At 41.5% G+C, this 21,191-nt stretch overlaps 1 protein-coding gene across 1 annotated transcript in view; it reads right to left on the reverse strand.

Annotated features, from left to right (window-relative positions):
* Positions 1-1,001: 1,001 nt before the first annotated feature.
* The window catches only part of Ywhae (tyrosine 3-monooxygenase/tryptophan 5-monooxygenase activation protein epsilon), a 41,977-nt gene continuing 21,787 nt past the window's right edge, over positions 1,002-21,191 (reverse strand). Inside the window, exons 2-6 of the mRNA XM_021635113.2 lie at positions 17,751-17,950; positions 13,715-13,821; positions 12,591-12,797; positions 8,916-9,052; positions 1,002-2,031 (exon numbers count right to left, since the gene is read on the reverse strand). Coding sequence (XP_021490788.1) covers positions 1,979-2,031; positions 8,916-9,052; positions 12,591-12,797; positions 13,715-13,821; positions 17,751-17,950 — 704 coding nt within the window. The 3' untranslated portion in view covers positions 1,002-1,978. The remainder of the gene's footprint in view (positions 2,032-8,915; positions 9,053-12,590; positions 12,798-13,714; positions 13,822-17,750; positions 17,951-21,191) is intronic.

Genomic DNA, 21,191 nt, shown 5'->3' on the forward strand with positions numbered 1-21,191 from the left:
GAAAAGTAAACCGTGGTTGTTTTCTAATTGATAGTATTCTTTCACAGGCTGGAGAGATGGCTTAGCAGAGCACTGGCTGCTCTTCCAGAGGTCCTGAGTTCAATTGCCAGCAACCACATGGTGGCTCACAACCATCCTATATATAATGAGATCTGATGCCCTCTTTTTCTGGCCTGCAGGTACACAAGCAGATAACAGCACTCATATACATAAATAACTTTTTTAAAAAGAGAAAAAAGGGGTGGTGGCATATATCTGTAATCCCAACACTCAGGGAGGCAGAGGCAGCCAGATCTCTATGAGTCCAAGGCCAGCCTGGTCTACAAAGTGAGCCCAGGATAGCCATGGGAGAAAGCCTGTTGCAGAAGGGAGGACAAACTATTCTTTCAACCCCAGCACTGCAAAAGGTATGTTTTCTGACACAGATCTCGTACAAATGCACCATGCTACCCACACAAACACTTCAGCATTCATTACTATTTACTGAAGCACCTTTAGAGCAGCAAAGCCAAATCTTTTGAGTTCTCAGGAACTCGGGCGTTTACCGATGTTAAAGAAGACAGAGGTATCTACATAAACCGCCTCTGAAGAAACTATGTACATGTTGTAAGTGTGTCTGGTAAGGGGCAATACTGACAAGGAGTTCATCCAATTACTGTTATTGTCACTGACTTTTGCAGTGAGAATTGTCATTTTACTTTTGAACAAAGATTATTTCAACACATTAAACCAAGTCTAGGTGTAGACCTTATACAGTAGAAAATGATCCATAGTTACACCTCTGTTAAATATGATTGTTGTACTTTAATGATAAATTTAAACATAAATATTGTGTTGCTAACTGGTTTGAAAGACAGGACAAATAATCTACTGGCTTGGTTGTTCAACACCAGATTACAAGCAATTTCCCCGACCCCCAAATACACATCATTGAGAAACAAACGACTTATAGAAGATAAAATTGGGTATATTTTCACATTCAGACAAACAATACTGTCAAATATGTTTGGACTAGAGATTTTATTTTAGAAGTATAAAGGATGGAGGCGTAATGTATTTGGCATTTTTAATTTAGGTTTGTTTTATTTAAGTTTAATGTTAATTCCATGCTGTGTTTCAGTAAGAACAATACAGATCTGTATCTGTGGCTCCAGTCAGATATCCAGTAGTACAAATTAGCTTCAAGTTACACATACTGAACAAAAGAGGTTGAGCGAGCGAAGGAGGAGGAGGGGAAGAAGGAGGCCAAGGAGCAAGGGAGGAGGAACAGAGTTGAACACGCATGCAGGCTTCCATACCACCTTCAATGCTAACCTGCTTCAGAGGGGGAGGAGTCGGCAAGAATGAGCAGCCACGGATTGTTGAACTGTTACCAGCACCATGCTTTTCAGCAGCACTTCAGCAGAGCTCCAAACACATTATACAGCAAAACCATTACAACAAACTCCCCCAAACACCTCAAGCTAACACCCAATTAAGTTCAAACATTGGTATAAAATTCAATTTAAACAATTAAAAAAGGAAAAATGACAGCACATATGCCTCTATTGTGTGATTAATCTTTCTTAGATGCATCACTTAGAAGTCTAATGGCTTTCAAATGTCATTTCCATTTCTAATGATGATCTTGCCACATGTGGCCGGAGACAATACAGTAATGCTGAAAAAGCCTCTATGCAGTCCCGTTAGTGTCGTAAAGAACCTAAAAGCTGGGACCAGTAAAATCCACAGAAATTCACTCTTGCCTTAAGAACTTCTGAAAACTGTTTGTTTGTTTGTTTGTTTGTTTGTTTTTAAAAAAGGGGGGAGGGGGAAAAAAGAAAAAGAAAGAAAAACAACAGGGCAGGAACCTAAATTCTGAGACCAAATGTGAAAGTCAAATTTGGTGGTTCTCAGTGACAATGGGGAACTTCCAAGGGAAGGGGTAGGTAGGGTGGGGTGGTCAGAGATGGTTTCTCTTGTTGGCTTTTATTAGGTCTCACTGATTTTCATCTTCCACATCCTGCAGCGCTTCTTTATTCTGCTCTTCACCTGTTAAGGAACAAGACACCATTACTTCACACTGACTGCCACATGCTCTAATCATGGCTGACACGCCAAGCTAAGGTTCCTAGTTTTCACTACAACTGTTAGCAAACACAAGCAGGCAAAGGTCTTCTAACCCTCACAGGCCAGGGGCTTAACCTGAGAGCTGCCAACCACAGCCCTCAACCAGTCAAGTGTTAGAGGACGAGAAAATCAACATTTTTAAAGGCTCAGGAATCCAATGTCTGTTAAACAAGCTCTTCAAGAGTACACAGCAGATACTCTCAAAATGACCCTCAGGCCTCGTGTGTTTCTTGGATCAAATACTCTTTCTCAATAACCTCACCTCTTGAAGAACCAAGTGTTTTGCTTTGTTGATTGGGGGGTGGGGTGGGGAATGGGGAGGTTTTATCAGCAAGGGCACGAAAGCTCCACAGAAGTTCTATGGTATTTGGAAAGGAGGTACTACCACTGCACATGTGTTTCTTTGTATGGTGGCCAGACAGGCCAAACAGCAGTCTGTCCTTCAGCGTGAAACACACGGTCACTGAGGTTATTACAAAGGGCATTTGGGCCAGCACTCATGCCATTTCTCTTTACTCTTTGAATATAACAATTAGCCTGTTGAATTTCAACTGCACTATTACATGCAAGAGAAAGCCAAGTCTATTCACTGGAGAGTTATCTGCCTATTTATAAGCACAATCGAGACAGCCATAGAAAGGAAATATGCGAAGCTTCTGCTAAAAAAATTGAACAGGTAAACATATTCTGTAGTACATTGTAATTTGGCAAATTACTACTTTGAATAAAAAAACCTCAATTAACAGAGGGTAGGGGGTATAGCATGTACTTAGCATGCATAAGGCTCTATGTTCACTCTTCAGTAATACACAAATAGAACACACATAACAAAACTCAGTTAAGTGCTAGAGAACCAATTTTTAAAATGCTATGAAATCACTGAAGAAACAAACAAAAGCAGTCAAACACCAGACACAGCGTAGATGGCAAGCTTCCCATTCATAATGCTTACACATGTAGCATCTATTCTGAGGGCAGCTTTTAAACTGTCTGAAGCATCTATCTCAACAGCGACCACTCTGGCGTTTCTTGTGGTGAGGCAGTCTGACACTGATCAACATGTCACGGTAAGGCCAGGCCTTTATCACAGCACTAAGGATTCAAGGACAACCTGAACTACACAGTAAGACCCTGTTCTCAAAATAAAAGTTGCTTAGAGCATGTGGGGGGTTTACCTTGTAAGATAGAAAAGACATGCAAAGGCAAACATAACCACCTCCTGGAAAGACCAGAGGGAGGCCCACCCTGCAGAGCTATGCACCCACACTCAGGAGCTTGCGTGTTCAGTCTCATTTGTAACAGGAGCACAGTGGCAAGTGTACTAACAGACCAAAAAGGAACACAAACAAGCAACTGGCAGACATGGCAAGAGTCCCAGCCACTCAGACACAAGACATGAAAGTCACTGCATCATATAAGCCACACCCAACTAGACAAGGCAGGTAGCAGGCCACTGCTGTCTCCAGACTTAGCACCTGAGAAAGCAAACAGGTGAGTCTGAAAGGACAGGTGGTAACAGGCAGGCATGATTAGTGAGAACCAAACTAAAAGCAGAGCCCCCTGCACCACAACAATGACTTACAAAGTGTTTTAAGGGAAAGAAGTGGGTTTTCCTTTAGGAATCTACAGTCAAGAAGAGAGGGAGGGAGAATAATCAGGTAAGAGCACATTACAGGATAAACAAACCAGAAAAGGACAAAAGAGACCTCCAGGAGTCAGCTCTGAACTTTCTATAAGAAACAAGCTGTCCAATTTTTCCTTTACTCCTAAGAAATGCTTTGGAGTACAAACGGGGGAGAGGTTCACAAACGTTTTTTGGCCACTTGAGGAGGAGCAGGCGGAGTGTACACATCTCTATGAAACCTTACAGAAACGACCTGAATATCGCAGTTAACAGCAGCTGGGAAGTGGTGGCGCACCCCTTCAGACCCAGCACTAAAAGAAGAAAATGTAAGAAAACAAAACAAACAAGCAAACCCCATGACCACAGGGAACAGTGTGGCAGCATAATCGTGACAGAGAATCTCAGTCCTAAACACACATAGTAAATGAGAATAATTTTTTAAAAGAATATCTTCCTGCTGGAGAGATGACTCAGCGGTTAAAAACACTGGCTGTTCTTAACAGAGGACATGGGCTCAGTTCTCAGCACCCATGTGGTGAGCTCACAGCCACCTGTAACTCAAGTTTGAAGTGATCTGACACCCTCTTTTGGCCTCTGCAGGCATGTAGTACACATACATTCATGCAGGCAAAACACACATAAAAGAAAAATGAAACAAGCAAACTATGTTCCAATAAATTAAACCAGTAACTAAAATAATGTGCTAGAAAAAAAAAATATATATATATATATATGTAGGTAAGTGAAACAGATTCCTGTCTCCTCAGAAGTTCCCAATTCAAACATTTAATAACACTTTTTTCATGACCAGCAGTAAAATAAATCTCAAACTTAAACTACATGCTAGAAAATTGCTAATTTCTTGACAGCACTGTTTCCACAAGTACACACGTGTACACACACACACACGGCTGAAGAATTCAACCTGTAGAGATGTTAAGTGCTGGCCACACAGGCACAAGAATAAAAAGTCTGAGGCCATGTAAGAAGGCCCTGTGGGTGGCATGTTTTGGATCTCAGTGCTGAAATGCATAGAAGCTGATCTCTGCAGATGCTGGGGAGGCACCAGAGACAATCAGTAAAGCCAGAGCAATGAGACACTGACACTGAGACAGACAGACAGACAGACACACACACACACACACACACACACACAGAATGGAAGCACCAAGGTACCTAAGAACATACAGCACTGGAAGCTATCTGCTCTGTGGCTTCCATACATACCACAAAAAATTCCCGGGCCCCTCAAGACTTGCAGAACTTTACAGGGTGTAGTAAGACTCTTTGGAGCTGCCTGCAATCCCAGCACTCAGAGAAGCAGAGGCACAGCTTAGTCTACAGAGCAAGTTCAGGATAGCCAAGGCTACCTAAAGAAACCCTGTCTCAAAAAAAAACCAAACCAAAACACCAAGAAGACTCTTCATCATGCTTTCAATCCATAGAACCCCAGTAAAGGTGCAAAGAACAACATGAATTAGGTGTGGTTGGCAAACACCACCAATCCCAGTAATTAGGAGGCAGAGGCAGGTAGATCTGAGTTTGAGACCAGCCTGGTCTACACAGAGGAGCTAGGAGCCCCTACCACCAAAAACGGTGGAAAGAAACAGACTTCATGTGTAAGCACTCATACTTGGGTGTACACACATATACAAAACAAAATGAAGTTTAAGATTAAATCTGAATAAATTATATTTTATTCATTTTTTGGGGGGGGGTTGCGATAGGGTTTCACTATGTAGCACTGGGTGGCCTGGAGCTGACTTAGTAGACCAAGATTGGCTTCCAACTTAGAGATTTGCCCGTCCCATGTATTGAGTGCTGGGATTAAAGGCAAGTGGCTACTTTACTTTTGATACTGGTTTGTCATCAATAACGAGCTACAGAATTATAAAGTACAAATGTTGCAATCTTCACAACCTAGCAACTTATTATTACAAGGAAGATCAGGTGGACCTCTACCAACTGAAATTCTTAAAAAGCATTTTAGAGACTGGCAAGATGGCTCAGTGGGCAAGAGTTCTTGTGGTAAAAGCAAAATGACCCAATTCCAAATTTCCAACACTCACATAAAGGCTGGGCATGACTGCAAATGGCTGTAACCCCAGGGATTCGATGAAGAGATGTACAAAGAGTGGGAGCTCAATGGACAGCCAGCCTAACTAGATTCATGAAGCCTTGTCGCAATTCGAAGTAGTAAAAAGAGATATAAGGCCTCTGGCATGTGCCACAGGCATGGGTACACACACAGCCACACACATGCCTAACTAGTAAAATAATAAACTATTTTCCCTTTTTATTTCCATATTTTGTTTCTGAGACAGGATTTCTCAATGTAGTCCTGGCTGTACTGGGACTTGCTCTGTAGATCCACCACACCTAGTTTAAAATAGCATTACCATCCAGTCATACTTTTAAAATGGACATAGCTGCTCATCCAGAGATCCTGAGTGCAGTTCCCAGCAACCACATGGTGGCTCCCAACCATCTATACTGGGATCTGATGCCCTCTTCTGGCGGGCAGGTGGACATGCAGAGAGAGCACTCATGTACATAAATAAACTCTAATGTCCCCAGAGATCTGAAAGTCACAGAGAGCAATACCACTTTATCAAGCTCTCCTATCTTCCCTTTATTCCCTCAAAAGACAGAGCTATAGCGGGATGTGGTGGTGCACACCTTTAATCCTGGCGCTTAGACTGGCAGAGGTAGGTGGAGCTCTATGAGGCCAGCCTGGTTTGCAAAGTCAAGGACAGCCAAGGCTACACAGGGAAAAACAAACAAGACAGAGCTACTAGGCCTCTCTAGGCTGTGGAGCACTGTGCAAAGTGCAGCTGCGTATAGTCACTCTGCAAAGTTATTGTTAAAATACAACATAAGAACTTTAGGTCATGGTCATCAATTCTCCTTAAGGCTGACAGAGGCTGTGTAAAGTGCTATGTAGAAAAGTATGAAGCTTGTATCTTGTATCTCATTACAACCCTCTTATGATAGATAAATACTTCATCTAGTGAGCTTTTAGAACAGCACAGGACTAAACAGAGGAACCCTGCTCAATCAACAAGTAAACAATAAACTCACAAACTTTGGTTCAGCAGTTGAGGAGTGCTTGCTTGCTGCTCTTTCAGAGGACATAAGTTATATCTCCATTGTCCATATAGTAGCAGTTTTAAGAGACCTAATGACCTCTTCTGGCTTCCCTGGACACTGAACATGCATGAGGTGTTCATGCATGCATGCTAGCAAAACACTCCTCATTAGAAAAAAAGGGGGACTGGAGAGGTGGCTCATAGGTTAAGGGCACTGGCTGTTCTTCCAAAAGTGGTGAGTTCAATTCCCAGGAACCACATGGTGGCTCACAACCATCTATAATGAGATATTTGGTGCCCTCTTCTGTCACTGTATAAAAGATAGATATCAATAGATAAATAGATAGATTTTTTTTTTTAAATCAGTATATCTTGGGGCTAGAGAGATGGCTCACAAGTTAAGAACACTAGTTGCTCTTCCCAGAACCCACCTGTACAGATAAGCTCACATCTTTAACTCTAGTTCTAGGGGATATGACAACCTCTTCTGACCTCTGAAGGCACCAGGTACACATGTAGTACACAAACATATATGTGGGCAAGACATCCATACACATACTAGTTTTAAAAAGGAATCTTATTTTAAAAAACTAACAAACATTGTTTCCAATCCCCTACACACCAACTGTGTACAATTACCTCATACTAGACCAACCCCAGATAAAACTGATCTTTGGAGAATAAAGTATAGCTAGCTAAGTGTTAAAACATGTGTTTAACATGCACAAGGGTCTGGATTCTACCCTACCCTATACACACACATACTTAACTTTAAGTCAACAAATGCAACAAGCTTCAACTTTTACATTTACAGTTAAAATTTATATACACATCTCTCAAACAGCAATTACTTCTGTAAAAAGTTAACTGCAAATGAAAATCCAAGACCAGACAATACCAGAACTCATGAGCCTAAGGAGAGATAATTTTATTTCTTGTAGAATCCTAGAGGAAAATTGTTGCTTATTAGGGAAAAAGATTTCTACACATGGACCAGAGTACGGGCAGAGATGAAGTACGTACCTGGCATGCACAGGTCTGGGGTTTGAATAGAGACCTCTACGTAAAAAAGAGGTCTCATTAATGTCTACTAACGCCATGTAAACAACCTCTGCTACCCACACGCAAGTAAATTTCAGGAATATAAAAGAAAATGATGGGGGCTGGAGAGATGGCTCAATGATTAAGAACACTTGCCTGCACTTTCAAAGGTTCAATTCCCAGCACCCACAACAAAAAACAAAACAAAACAAAAAAACTCACAAACATCTGTAACTCCAGTTCTAAGGGATCCACTGACACTTTCTGGCCTCAGAGGACATTCATGCAGTACACAGACAGACAGCCAAAACACTCAAAACACATATGGGTTTATTCAGTTAACCTAGAATACAATGCTGGGCAATATTTATCCCCTCCTAAACCTCCAAGCCCTCATAGTTTCCTAACATTTAGATTTTACCCATTATACTTGCTTTTTGAGGAATCTTAGCTCCTCACTCTCCCTTTCTCCTCCCTCTCATTTCCTGCCCTCTGGCTCCTCCCCTCTTTCCTGTCCTTTGGCTCCTCCCATTGCTCAACATTGTGGCTAGTTGCTTTATTTTGGCCTGTTTACACAAAGTTGAAACAGGATGCTTAGAATAAGTATCACAATGCAATATCTGAATTGAAACGGGGGGGGGGGGGGGAACGACCAGAATTTGCATGAACAAGGGGAAGGTGGATACATTTCAAAAGAACATTCTACCAACACACATAAAATAAAACAATGAAAATTTAAAGAAAAAATATAATGAAATAAAAAGGAAAAACATTTTCTGTCATTTTAGTGATTAAAGCAGTATGAGTACTAACAAATATTAAAGGCAAAACTTCTTGGAATATTAGCATAAGAGTTCTATGCGTGTATGAAATTGTCAAATAGGCCTTTCATTTTCTGACGAAGGACAATATGGCACTCAGGCACCATTTCCTGTATACATAATAGACTTTACTGCAGACAGACTATGACTCTGAATCACAGACTACAATTAAGGAACACTGAAGAGCTCTTAGAAAAGGCAGCCCCAAAAGGGAAATGTGGGCTTGCTCACCGTCGCCCTGCATGTCTGAGGTCCACAGCGTCAGGTTATCACGGAGCAGCTGCATGATGAGTGTAGAGTCTTTATAGCTTTCTTCACTCAGCGTGTCCAGTTCTGCGATTGCGTCATCAAAAGCTGCTTTTGCCAACCTGCAATAAATGCATTGTCAGTAATCAATTAACAACCAAGATGTACAACCAAAATAGCAACAATGGTGTATCTCTCAGTTACTCCAGTGACCTGATATAAAGATACCGGAGACAACTGCACAAAGTATGTGAGTGCCTGTAATTTTTGTCCAGCTTGCTTCTAATTTAAAAAATTCATTTCTATAATTTTGTATGAATGCACTTGTTACAGTTGCCTCTCTCCCTCCAACACACATATCTCAAGGACCAAACTCAGGCTATCAGGCTGATGACAAGCATCCCTTATCTACCAAGGCTGATCTTAAAATCCCAACCCTAGCCAAGAGTGGTACCACTCCTGTGCTCAGGAAAACAGAGGCATGATCTAGTCCCATGCTGGCTGGAAAGACACAGGAGACTGTATCCCCAAACAATTCTATAAACTGTCTCACCGTCTCAAGCAGTGTGATTACAGCCATGAATCACCTCTCCCAGATAACATTTTTTTTTTTCTTTTTTCCTCTCAAGACAGGGTTTCTCTGTGTAGCCATGGCTGTCCCAGACTTGCTTTGTAGACCAGGCTAGGCTCAAACTCACAGAGATTCACCTGCTTCTGCCTACCCAAGCGCTGGGGTTCGGGCATGTGTCCACACACTTTTAAAAATAATTTTTTATTATATGTATGCATGTTTATATGTACAAGAGTGTAGGTGTCTGGTAGAGTTGAGGCATCAAATCCTCTGGAGCTGGAGCCATGAGCAGTTGGGAGCTCCTTAACATGAGTGCTGAAAATAAATTCAGTCTCTCTTGAAAGCACATACTTTAACACTGAGCCATCTATCTAGCCCCAAAGCACTAATTCTTAATATGATTTATACAGACTATTACAAATAGGCTAGACTGTGAAGACGATCCATATACTCAACCCTAAATATCCACCAAAATACACGATAATGTCCTGAGTTCTAAAAGTTTTAATGAAAATCTTGGATGTACGATGGTTTAAATCAATAGATTTTAACAGAGAAAATAAAAGGCCTATAGAGCCACACCTTGATCAGTGAGCTACATCCTCAGCCCCATTTGCTACATTTTAAAAGAAATGAAATCTACACTTGGCAAAGGCATAGAGAGGCATCAAGCTACAGCTATATATGGGTAAATTGGGGAACACAGTGAAGGACTCAGCCAGTAACAGAATAACAGCTACAGCTTCTTCTGTAAAAATGTACGGAAATCTTACCCTTGTCATTCAGGTAAGGAACAAGAAAGACCTCAGTTTTGTCCTCTGACACCAGTATAACACATATGGTTACAGTTTTTATTTTACACTTTTTATTTCACATTATGTGTGTGAGCATGTGCATGCCATGTAGGCCTCTGTTACAAGCATTTTCATCTGCTGAATCATCGCCCTGATATACATAAAAAAAAAATCTGAGGTACAAAGTGAGAAAGAAGCCAGGCACAGTAATACACGGCTGTAATCCCAGCACTCTGGGAGGCAGAGGCAGAAGGATCATTTTGAGTTCGAGGACACCTGGTCTACAAATAATAGTTCAGGACAGCTAAGGCTACACAGGGAAACCCTGCCTTAAAAAAACCAAAACCAAACAAACCAAAAATAAAAAAATAAAGTGTGGGGCGGGGCAAAGTGAGAAAAACAGCCCATGCACTTTCCCACTTCTATCCTCCCCCCTCAACCAGGTGTGTACCTAAAAACATTGACATAAACACAAACACGTATATACACAAAAAAATTAAAGCACACGGAGGCTTTGAATTCAATTTCCCACAATGACAAATGTGAGGGAGGGGATGTCAGGGGGTAAGGTGGTTAAGGGGGTAAACAATCCATATCCCAATGCCCATTACAAAAAAGTGAAAGGAAGCTGGGTGGTGGTAGTACATGCCTTTAACCCTGGCACCTGGGAGGCAGAGGCAGGTGTATCAAGGCCAGCCCAGTGATCAAAGTGAGTCTAGGACAGCCAAGGCTTCACAGAGAAACCCTATCTTGACGAAAAAAAATGAAAGGTTCAAATATCCTTAGATAAGACAAAAGTGGCATGTACCTACAATGGATAAAATACAGAAAGGGAGACACACACAGACACACACATACACATACACACAGACACACAGACACACAGACACACACACAGACACACACACACACACAACATGAAGGGTTTTTGGTTCAGTGTCTCATTTGGCCCTGGCTTTGAATGCCTTGTTGTCCTGCCTATACTGTTGGATGCTGGAATCAAAGGGATGCACCTTGACATCCAGCTTTTGGAAAAGATTTCACTATAACCCAGGCTGACCTCAAGTTGCACTCATCCTCCTGCCTCAGTCTCCTAAGGACTAGATTACAGACATAAGTCACCACCACTGGACTGGTCAGAAGACCTACAGATACTGTTACCAAGAAAGTACAATAAACAAAAAAGGATAAATACAATTCTACTTATAAGATGCCAAGTACAAGTACAAGCAAATTCAGACATAGTAAAACTGGTTAGGAGAAACTAACCAGGAGTTACTGCTAAAGCGTAGTCTGGGTGGAGCAATGAACATATTTTGAAATAACTAGTGCTGATGGTTAAAAGACATTGTAAGCATATTAAATTCCATTTAATCATATACCAGAAAATGGTTACAATGAATTCCTTGTATGCAATTTTACCAGTAACACAGTCCTTAATGTGTATTCGTGATTTAAAAAAACAGGAATAAGTTGAGATAAAAATAGTAGAAAAGGAGGTTCAGCTAAGTATTCACTGTCCTTCCAGAGGATCCAAGTTCATTTCCCAGCACTCACAATGGGCTCACAACTAGTGATGCCTCATCTGACTTCTAGGGCTCATTCTTGTAAACAGAGAATCAATTCCTTCAAGTTGTCCACTGGCCTTCCTCTGCCATGCCATGGGCACATATACACATACACACACATGGGCAGGGGTTGGAGAGAGAGAGATAATTTAAAATTGAAAATGAATGTGTGACAATAGTTTCAAACACCAAGGAGACTGAAAATCAATTGTTCATATTAAACAGAAGAGATTTCTTTTTTTTGGGGGGGGTGGGGGGAGTATGATCACCAAGAGTATTAAAAGCATTCCCAGGGAGGTAAGGTGGTACATAGGGTGGTAAACGTCTATAATCCATTCAAGGTAAGGCTAAATATCTAGCACCAAGACCCTGTCTCAAACAAAGCAAGCAGACTCCAAAGACTAAATGAATGCTCACCCATAAAAACAAGTCTAACCAGGCAGTGGTGTGGCACGCCTTTGATCCCAGCACTTAGGAGGCAAAGGCAGGCACATCACTGTGAGCTCCAGGCCAGCCTGGGCTACACAGCAAGTTCCAGGCCAGGCAAGGCTACACAGAGAAACCCTGTCTCAAAAAAACCAAAAAAAAATAAAAAATAAACAAAAAAATAAAAATAAAAATAAATAAAGTTGAGAATCCTATGACAGCCGACAACCTATAAGAAAACAGAAGGCAGCTCCTCTGGAGCCTTTGTGCTCCACACTGGGAACGCTTATCCATGACTTACCTGCAGGCACGGTCAGGGGAATTAAGAATTTCATAGTAGAATACGGAAAAGTTGAGAGCAAGACCTAAACGAATGGGGTGCGTTGGAGGAAGTTCTGTCATCGCAATGTCACTAGCAGCTTTGTAAGCCACAAGGCTGTTTTCTGCTGCCTCCTTCCTGTCATTTCCTGTGGCAAACTCAGCCAGATACCTGTGGTAGTCCCCTTTCCTATAACACAAGAGCAAACAAAACCACAATTAGAATACTTACAGCATGACACTTTCTCTAGCATGTAGTATATGACAAAATACAGTTAACGATTAAGATATGTAATGATAGAAACTTTACAAACTTCTGCATCCATTAGCTCATCTCTTCTTTCCTTAAGGATCTCCTATAGCGAACTCCCATAGAAAATAATTAAAGGAGAAATAGATCACCTGACCAATACAGAAGTCTTTCAGAAGAACTGAACACACTCCCTCATTACAAACCACATTCGCTGCCATCACGGCAGCTCCAGAACACCTGGAGCCCTGAGCTCACTGACCCTCGGCTATTCCTGAGCCTTGTAATTTTTCTACACAAAGTTAAGATTATACTGTGAATATTCGAAACCATAGCTAAGAGAAAAAAAATCTACAAAAGTAAAAAAAACCCAGACAGGGTGTGGCAACATATAATCCTAGCACTTAGGAAGCTGGCAGAGAATCACTCCAAATCTGAGACCAAGCTGATCTAGAAAGTTCCAGGTCAACCAGAGCTACACAGATAGATCTCTTCTCAAAATAAGCTGGGTATGATGGCATACACCTTAATCCCAGTCAGGAAGCAGAGGCACCCAGGTCTCTAAATTCTGGGCTAGCACGGTCTACCATTAGTGAGTTCTAGGACAGACAATAAGGGGAAGAGGTGTACAAGCAAAAGCTAGGTTATTTTGTACAACAGTCTGACAATCTTTAAATGTAACAATATTAATTCTTCATTAGCAATGTATTTGCAACTATGTTAAAACTTTAAGTTCTGATAACTAACCCTCCAAGATTCAACTATTTTAAATAAAAGTTGAAAACCTACATTTAAAAAGTTATGGTTCTATGGCCAACTTTTAAATCTTACATTTTCCCTTCTAGTATAGAACCTACATTTTATAATAGAAAACCTTGGACTCGCCAGTGTTAGCTGCTGGAATGAGGTGTTTGTCCAGTACATCCAGAATGTCACAACAGATTAACTTGAGCTCAGTTTCAACCTAAGGGAGGGAAAACATCAAATTAAGTTTGGTAATTCAAAAATCTTAATATATTCTACCTAAATCTTAACTGAAGAGCTTAGTCTTAAACAGAGTATGTATATCTCCAAATTCTTCCCTCAAATGTTGACAAAAAAACTTTTAAAAGTAGGCAAAGTCTCTTCCTTCTTAAAGCACGCATGCACGCGTGCACACAGTTTAATTTTTTTAAATTATTTACTTTTTATTATTTATGCAGAGTTCTGCTTACATGTACACCTGCATGACACAATAGGGCACCAGATCTCATTACAGATGGTTGTGAGCCACCATGTGGTTGCTTGAACTGGGGACCTTGGATGAGCAGTCAGCCCTCTTAACCTCTGAGCCATCTCTCCAGCCCCAGAGTTTACTTTAAGAATCACCACAAACACTGACTCAAAGTGCTAGGCACTGAAACCTGGGCCACACCTTCTAGTGGTAGCCCACATAAAAGGATAAGGAAGAAAGATCTCACTAGCAAGTTCATCTAACCTGAACCTCCCCTCCCTGATGTTAGAAATAAAAACTGGCAGCTCTTTAGGACCCTGCAGAAGATTCCAGCACCAGACTGGGACTTCTGAGACATCTAGTCTCATGAACTGAACAACCAGAACCTTAGCCATTCTGTCAGGAGACAGCTATCACTGGACTACTCGGGCCACAGCCTGTAAGCCACCCTAATATGCACTCATTTATTCATTCACTCAGTCATTTGCCCAAAGGCCATCAACAGGAGGGTAGACTGGGATATAGCTTTACCTTGCCTAGAATCAGTCAATTCCCAGCACCACAATATGTAACAAGAGGAAGGTGATAAGAACCAAAGCAGGGGCTGGAGAGATGGCTCAGAGGTTAAGAGCCTTGGCTGCAACTCCAGAGGTCCTGAGTTCAATTCCCAGCAACCACATGGTGGCTCACAAACACCAATGAGATCTGGTGCCCTCTTCCAGCGTACAGGTATACATGCAGGCTTAACACTGTATACATAATAAATCTTATAACAAAACAAAAAAAGAACCAAAGCAGTTCCAAGACAAAAGAACAAAACTTACTCAGTTTGTCTCCAGTACTAATATGTCCCAACAATCACTCACTCTATTGCAGAAATGGAGAACTAGTTACAACAGCAAAAGAATCTATAGGCCAAAGTAAATATCAACATGTATCTCTGTTGGTTTGTAATGTCTAAAGGACACGGCAGTCTTGAACCCGTGTTAGGTTTTGACTTAAAGTTAGGTGAGAATGTAAAGAATTTGTGACATGGCCATAAGAATATTCCAGGTTGCTATTTCTTAAGAAGGGAATTTGGAATGCCAACAACTGTGAGAAGGAGCACCTATGACCTTCCTCAATTTCTACAGGGGAGTAGACTTTTTTCTTAAAAACAAGTGACATTGTGCCTTATATAATCTTTATGTAAGATTCTGGCCTGTGCAGCAGGCTCCTCTGCTGAACCAAAAGTTCCTAACTCTGTTATCAAAAGCGCTGTAATAGAGCCAGGCTGCCTGGAGGACTTGGTTCCAATATTAGTCAGGAGAAGCAATTTGCCAAGCTCTCACAGACATCATATGGCTTTCTGTTTTTTATTAACTCAAAAACACTTAAAAAAAAAATTCCTTAGCTCAGTGAGACTGTCTTCACCTCGCTTTTCACACTGAGAACAAGTCACCGTTAAATTCTCTTAGCTACTTACTAGCTACAACTATTACAAAGCTCTCCTTGAAAACTTATACTCGGCTCTGACATCACTGTGTACCTCCATGCCCTTCTCCCTTGTCCACAAAATACAGTTTACCTCTCCAGTTACCTGATACATCACCACGGTAGAAACCAACCACCAATCTAATCTTCCTCACCCGCCTATGATTCAACCGTCCCAACTCTCTGCCCTATCCCAGACAGTCCACCCTGGGCCTTTTCTTCCTTCTAGTTCCTTATTCCTGCCGAGAGGGTCATCAAGACTTCAGACTCTCAACTCTCAAGTGGCCAGTTACTCCCCTTGTTTCCTCACCCACATGCTACAGACTGAACCATAATTCTTCTTAACTTCCCCATGCCTGAGGGCACCAAATTGTCTGTCAATCCATGTTCTTTATTCCAAGATATCTGAAGGTAATGACAATCCCAACTTACCTCCATAAGACCTCTGGCATGTTCCTCAAGCCAGCTATATCTCCAGTTTTATCACCTACAAATTAGGAAAATAGCTACCTTTCCAGGGTTTTTATTTACTTTTTAATATTCCTAGGATTAAGCCCAGAGCCTTAAACATGCTGGGCAGGAATGCTACCACTCAACTAGTAGGCTCCTGTGTGTGTGTGTGTGTGTGTGTGTATAAGCTTTCAAACCATCTGAAATAACTTCACAACATCCTTCTTTTGAGAGTGCTGACAGTCCCACTGGTTTCTACTGTTAGAAACAACAACCAGAATGAGTCTCCCTAAAGACAGTAACTCCGTTTCGTCAGTATTTACACCCAATTATTTAGTAAACAGAGGCCTACAAATATTTATTCGATAGGCCTATACGGGGGCTGGGAGATGGTTCAGTGGGTAGGGGTATTTACCGCCAAAGCTGACAGCCTGAGTGCAAGCCCTGAGACTCACATAGTGTAAGAAGGCCGACTCACACGACTGTCCTTATTTACACAAGTGCACCAGCACCCCATGCGCACAATAAAAACGGAAGTTGTTCATGTGTTCACTACAAGAAGTCGACGAAGTGCTTTATAATAACCATAGAAAAAGCATTTGTTCTTGTGTGTTACGTTCAAAACTTAATACCTGTGTTGTACACATAGCTCAGTGGCAGTGTGTGCCCTAAGCCCAATCCCACTGTGCCTCCCAGTGGGATACAACCCTCTCTGTAATTGTAAAACAGTTCCTTGCTTTTATCCTAAAATACTCTACAGACTATTATTTCTAAACAAGATTAAGTGAAAAGCTAAAAACACAAAATACTTTTACATATATACTTATACAGTTTACACTAGGTGGTGATCTAAAATACCCATATATTTAACACAAGTTATAGCAATAGACCTGAGATTTAGCCAGATACTCAAAAGAAACAGATATGTTTTCTCTAACAGATATTTAATATACACAAAAGCAACAATTTAGGCCTTTCAGGTAAAAATTAAAATTACTTCTGTCACAAATGTTACTATTGTGGACAGTACTCTGGTTTGGGTAAATAAATGTCTTTTTATTCCCAGCTCAAGATATAAACAGTTTCCAGCTGCACACAATGGCGCACAACTGTAATCCCAGCACTCTCGGAGACAGAGACAGTGGATCTCTGTGAGTTCGAGGCTAGCATGATCTACAAGCAAGTCCAGGTCAGCCAAGGTTACAGAGAAATCCTGTCTCAAAAAGACAGGGGGCGAGGAGGGAGGTAAGCTGTTTTGCTATCAGACATGTACCTTGTCACTGCCACCCAAAATGCCCAATCGGAGATTCAGGATCCACTTCAATTCAGGACAGAAGCCTCCCTCTATAACTGTGAGCAAAAATAAACCTTTTGTCTATGTAATAATCAGTTCTATCAGGGATACAGAAATTAATGGTACCAAACTACAAACTAATACAATGTCACCTATATGTGATAAACAATCTTCCTTAAAAAAAACATGGTATCAAGCTGGGTATGGTGGTACAATGCCTTTAACCCAAGCACTTAAGGCTGGCACTGGTCTTCTTCCAGAGAACCCAGGTTCAACTGTGAGCACCACCGGCAGCTTACAATTGCCTCTAACTCTATTTGCAGAGGATATGACACCCTCTCCTGGCCTTCAAGGGTACCTCTCAGGCACACACGGTACAGTCAGGTAAGGCAAATGCCCACACATATTCAAAAAACAAAATCACAGTATCAAATCAAATCAAATCAAATGGTAGCAATCTCACCATTTGCCGGTACTCCCGAATCATCTTTAGTTTGTCCTCTCCTCCCTTGTTTTCTTCCTTCTGTTCAATGCTGCTGATTATTCTCCAGGATGCTCTTCTGGCTCCAATCACATTTTTATATGCAACAGATAAAAGGTTTCGTTCTTCAACTGTCAGCTCCACATCCATCCCTGCTACTTTCTTCATTGATTCCACCATTTCTATGCAGGAAATGGTAAAGGGAGACTAGATTTAACAAGTTTTGTTGACCCCTCCCTTTCGCGGTTATCTTCCCCATCCCCCTGAAAGCTACTAGAAAATAGGTAATTGGGGGTGGGGAATGGATGTGGAAATCCAGAGGGAAGAGTGCGTGCCTGTACACAAAAGCCCTGGGTTTAATCTAGAGCATACATCCTTTCTAGAAATACGCTGTTTAACAAAAATAATTTTATAATCACCAAAACAAATAAGTCAAGTGGGGAGAGAGGTTTGCTGGACTGCACACATGCCTATAATCTCAGAAGGCTAAGCCATCAATGAGTTAGACGTCAGGGGACCTACTCTAAAATAAAATAAGCTATACAAGAGCTGAGCCACTAAGGGAGGAAGACGCAGGTACATCTTTGTGAGTTCAAGGATAGCCTGGTTCACAAAGCAAGTCCAGGACAGTCAAGGCTACACAGATAAACCCTGCCTTGAAAACAAAAAATAAAATAAAAAATAAAATAAGCTATGAACGGCGGCTTCTGCCTGAAATCCTAGCACCAGGAAGCTGAGACAGAGGACAACGGGGGGGGGGGGGGGGGGGGGTGCAGCGCAGCCGCACTGAGATGACCCACCATGAAGCAACTCCTTTGCTGGGATAACTTTTGGTAGTTATCATTTGTTACCACTAGATGGCAAGCAAAGAAAGAGGGCCAGATCATCTGAGATATTCCAAGGGGGGAAAAATAAACAACCTAACAGTTTATAAATAACAGAAAAAAACCAAAAATGTAATAAATGCTGAGTATAATAAAGAAAAAGGGGAAAAATGGTTTTACAAATGTCTTAATGAAAATGGGTGCAGCGGTCCACACCTGTAATCTCAGCACTCAGACGCAGAAGCAGAGGCAGGCAGATCACTGTGAATTCTAGGCCACCATGGTCTACCAAGAGTCCAGGACAGCTAAGGCTACACAGAGAAACCCTGTCTAGAAAAAACCTACATGGATGGATGGATAAGTAGACCTTTAGATCTGCTGACTGAGAATCCCTGGTGATAAGAGCCAAGAAGCATCCTAGGTATATAATACTCTGAGTAAGGATACATTAGCCAAGAGTATCACACAATGAATTAAATTAAGCTACATTAAGCCAAATGCAATAGTTCATGCTATAATTGTAATCCCTATACTAGGAATGGTAGTTAGAACCTGTCTCACAAAAATTAGTTTCCAAATTAGCAACCTGAGTTTTGTTTCAAAATCCACCCTTTTACAGTTGCTGAAATGACTAACACCAGGCCACTCACATACAAGATAAGCACTCAACTATTAAGCTACACCCCCCCCCAACTTTCCATTGTGGTGCTGGTCTGCATCTCTGTAAGGGCTAATGATTTTAGACTTCTGTTCCATGTTTCTATTAGTTGTTTAGACTGCCCTCTTTGGAGGGATGAACTGTACTCAGATACTTGATGGAGCCACCCTTTTTCTTTTTCCTGAAACAGGGTTTCTCTGTGTAGTCTTGGATGTCCTGAACTCACTTTGTAAATAAACCAGGCTGGCCTGGAACTCAGAGATCCCCCTATTTCTGTGTCCAAGTGTTGGGATTACAGGCATGAAATACCATGCCCAAATGAGTCATCTAATTTTTAATAATTTCTTAAGTGACAAATTTGAGTCATTTATTTTTAAAATCCCAAGAAATTTAAGCCCTTCCTCTTTAAATTTTTCTATTCCTTTACACAACAGAATCAGAGAAAGTATCAGCATGAGCCCAGGACCTAACCTTCTCCAAATGTATGCCTATGTAATGAAGGCACACTTTGTGCCAGAGGCTAGAAGGCAGTGGTGGCAACAGATTCCTTGGAACGAGCCTTCAATCTGCAAGCTGTGAGTGGCCCTGTGGTGGTTGAGAAAAAACTTCCAGCTTCTCTGGAAGAACAGCCTCTTAACCACTGAGCCATTCCTTCAGGCCCTCGATGAGACAACTTGATAGTGAGTGGCTGGCTCAAAATCACTACTGCATAAAAACTGAAACAATCTCCAGACATCAACAAGCATGTTGAATCAAACACACTAATCTGCTGTGTTCCGGGTCATTTTTTCACTGTATGGTGATACTCTAGTTAGGTGTCCACTACACTGAACAACCATTTGAAAACTTTTAGATTACTACCGACAACCAAATGTTGTTCACCTTCACTTAATTTATCCAATCCCATACATACCTTTTGTTTTCTGTACCAGGGACAGAGGCTAGGGCCTCGTATAATCTACCCCCGAGCTAATAATCAATCATCTCCTGTGCTCACTCTGAATCTTTTTTTTTGGGGGGGTGTCTCCTAATGCATCCACTTAAAATACCTTATATTATCAGTCTGCCCCCCGCACCCTGGCCACCCATTTGGTTTTTCAAGGCAGGTTTCTCTACAGGTTTCTTCCTAGCCTGGCCTCAAACTCAGAAATTCTCCTGCCTCTGCATATTGGGATTAAAAGCATGTGCCACCACTGCCTGGCTACAATCAGTCTTAGATTTTCCAACACCTACAGTGTTGGATTGTGCCTTCAATCCAAGTAGTCAAGAGACTATGGCAGGAAAATTGCACAGTTCAAGGTCAGTCTGGGCTACAGTGTGAAGCCCTTCCCCCCCCTTGGGGGAGGAGAGAATGGACAAAGCTGAGAGACAGTCACATCTTTAAATTTCAGGCCAGCCTGGGTCAAAATAGTTCCAGGCCAGCCAGGTTTACACAGTGAGACCATTTTTATTGTTCTGTTGCTTTTCAGACAGGGTTTCTCAGTATAGCCGTGACTGTGCTTGAACTCAAGAGATCTGCCTGTCTCTGCCTCTCTAGGGTCCATAAATACCACCCAGCTGAGACCATTTTTATTAATTAATTAATTCAAGATTTGAATCTTGGGCATGGTGGCTGTAATCCCAGCACTTAAAAGAGGCAGAAACATGAGATCAGGAATTCAAGCTCATCCTCCTCTAATGTTAACCAGGGCAAATGAGAGCCTGTCTCAAAAAAACTAAAATAACAGGAAATTAAAAAGATGTAAGGAAGCTGGGCCCAGTGTTGCATGCCTGTAATCCCAGCACTCCGGGAGGCAAAGGCAGGAAGATCTCTGTGAGTTGGAGACCAGCCTGGTCCACAAAATGAGTCCAGGGTAGCCAAGGCTACACAGAGAAACCCCCGTCTCAAAAATAAATAAATAAATAAATAAATAAATAAATAAATAAATAATGAAGATGTAA

The sequence above is a fragment of the Meriones unguiculatus genome, chromosome 7 (genome assembly GCF_030254825.1).
Source record: "Meriones unguiculatus strain TT.TT164.6M chromosome 7, Bangor_MerUng_6.1, whole genome shotgun sequence".
In the NCBI taxonomy this organism is placed as follows: Eukaryota; Metazoa; Chordata; class Mammalia; order Rodentia; family Muridae; genus Meriones; species Meriones unguiculatus.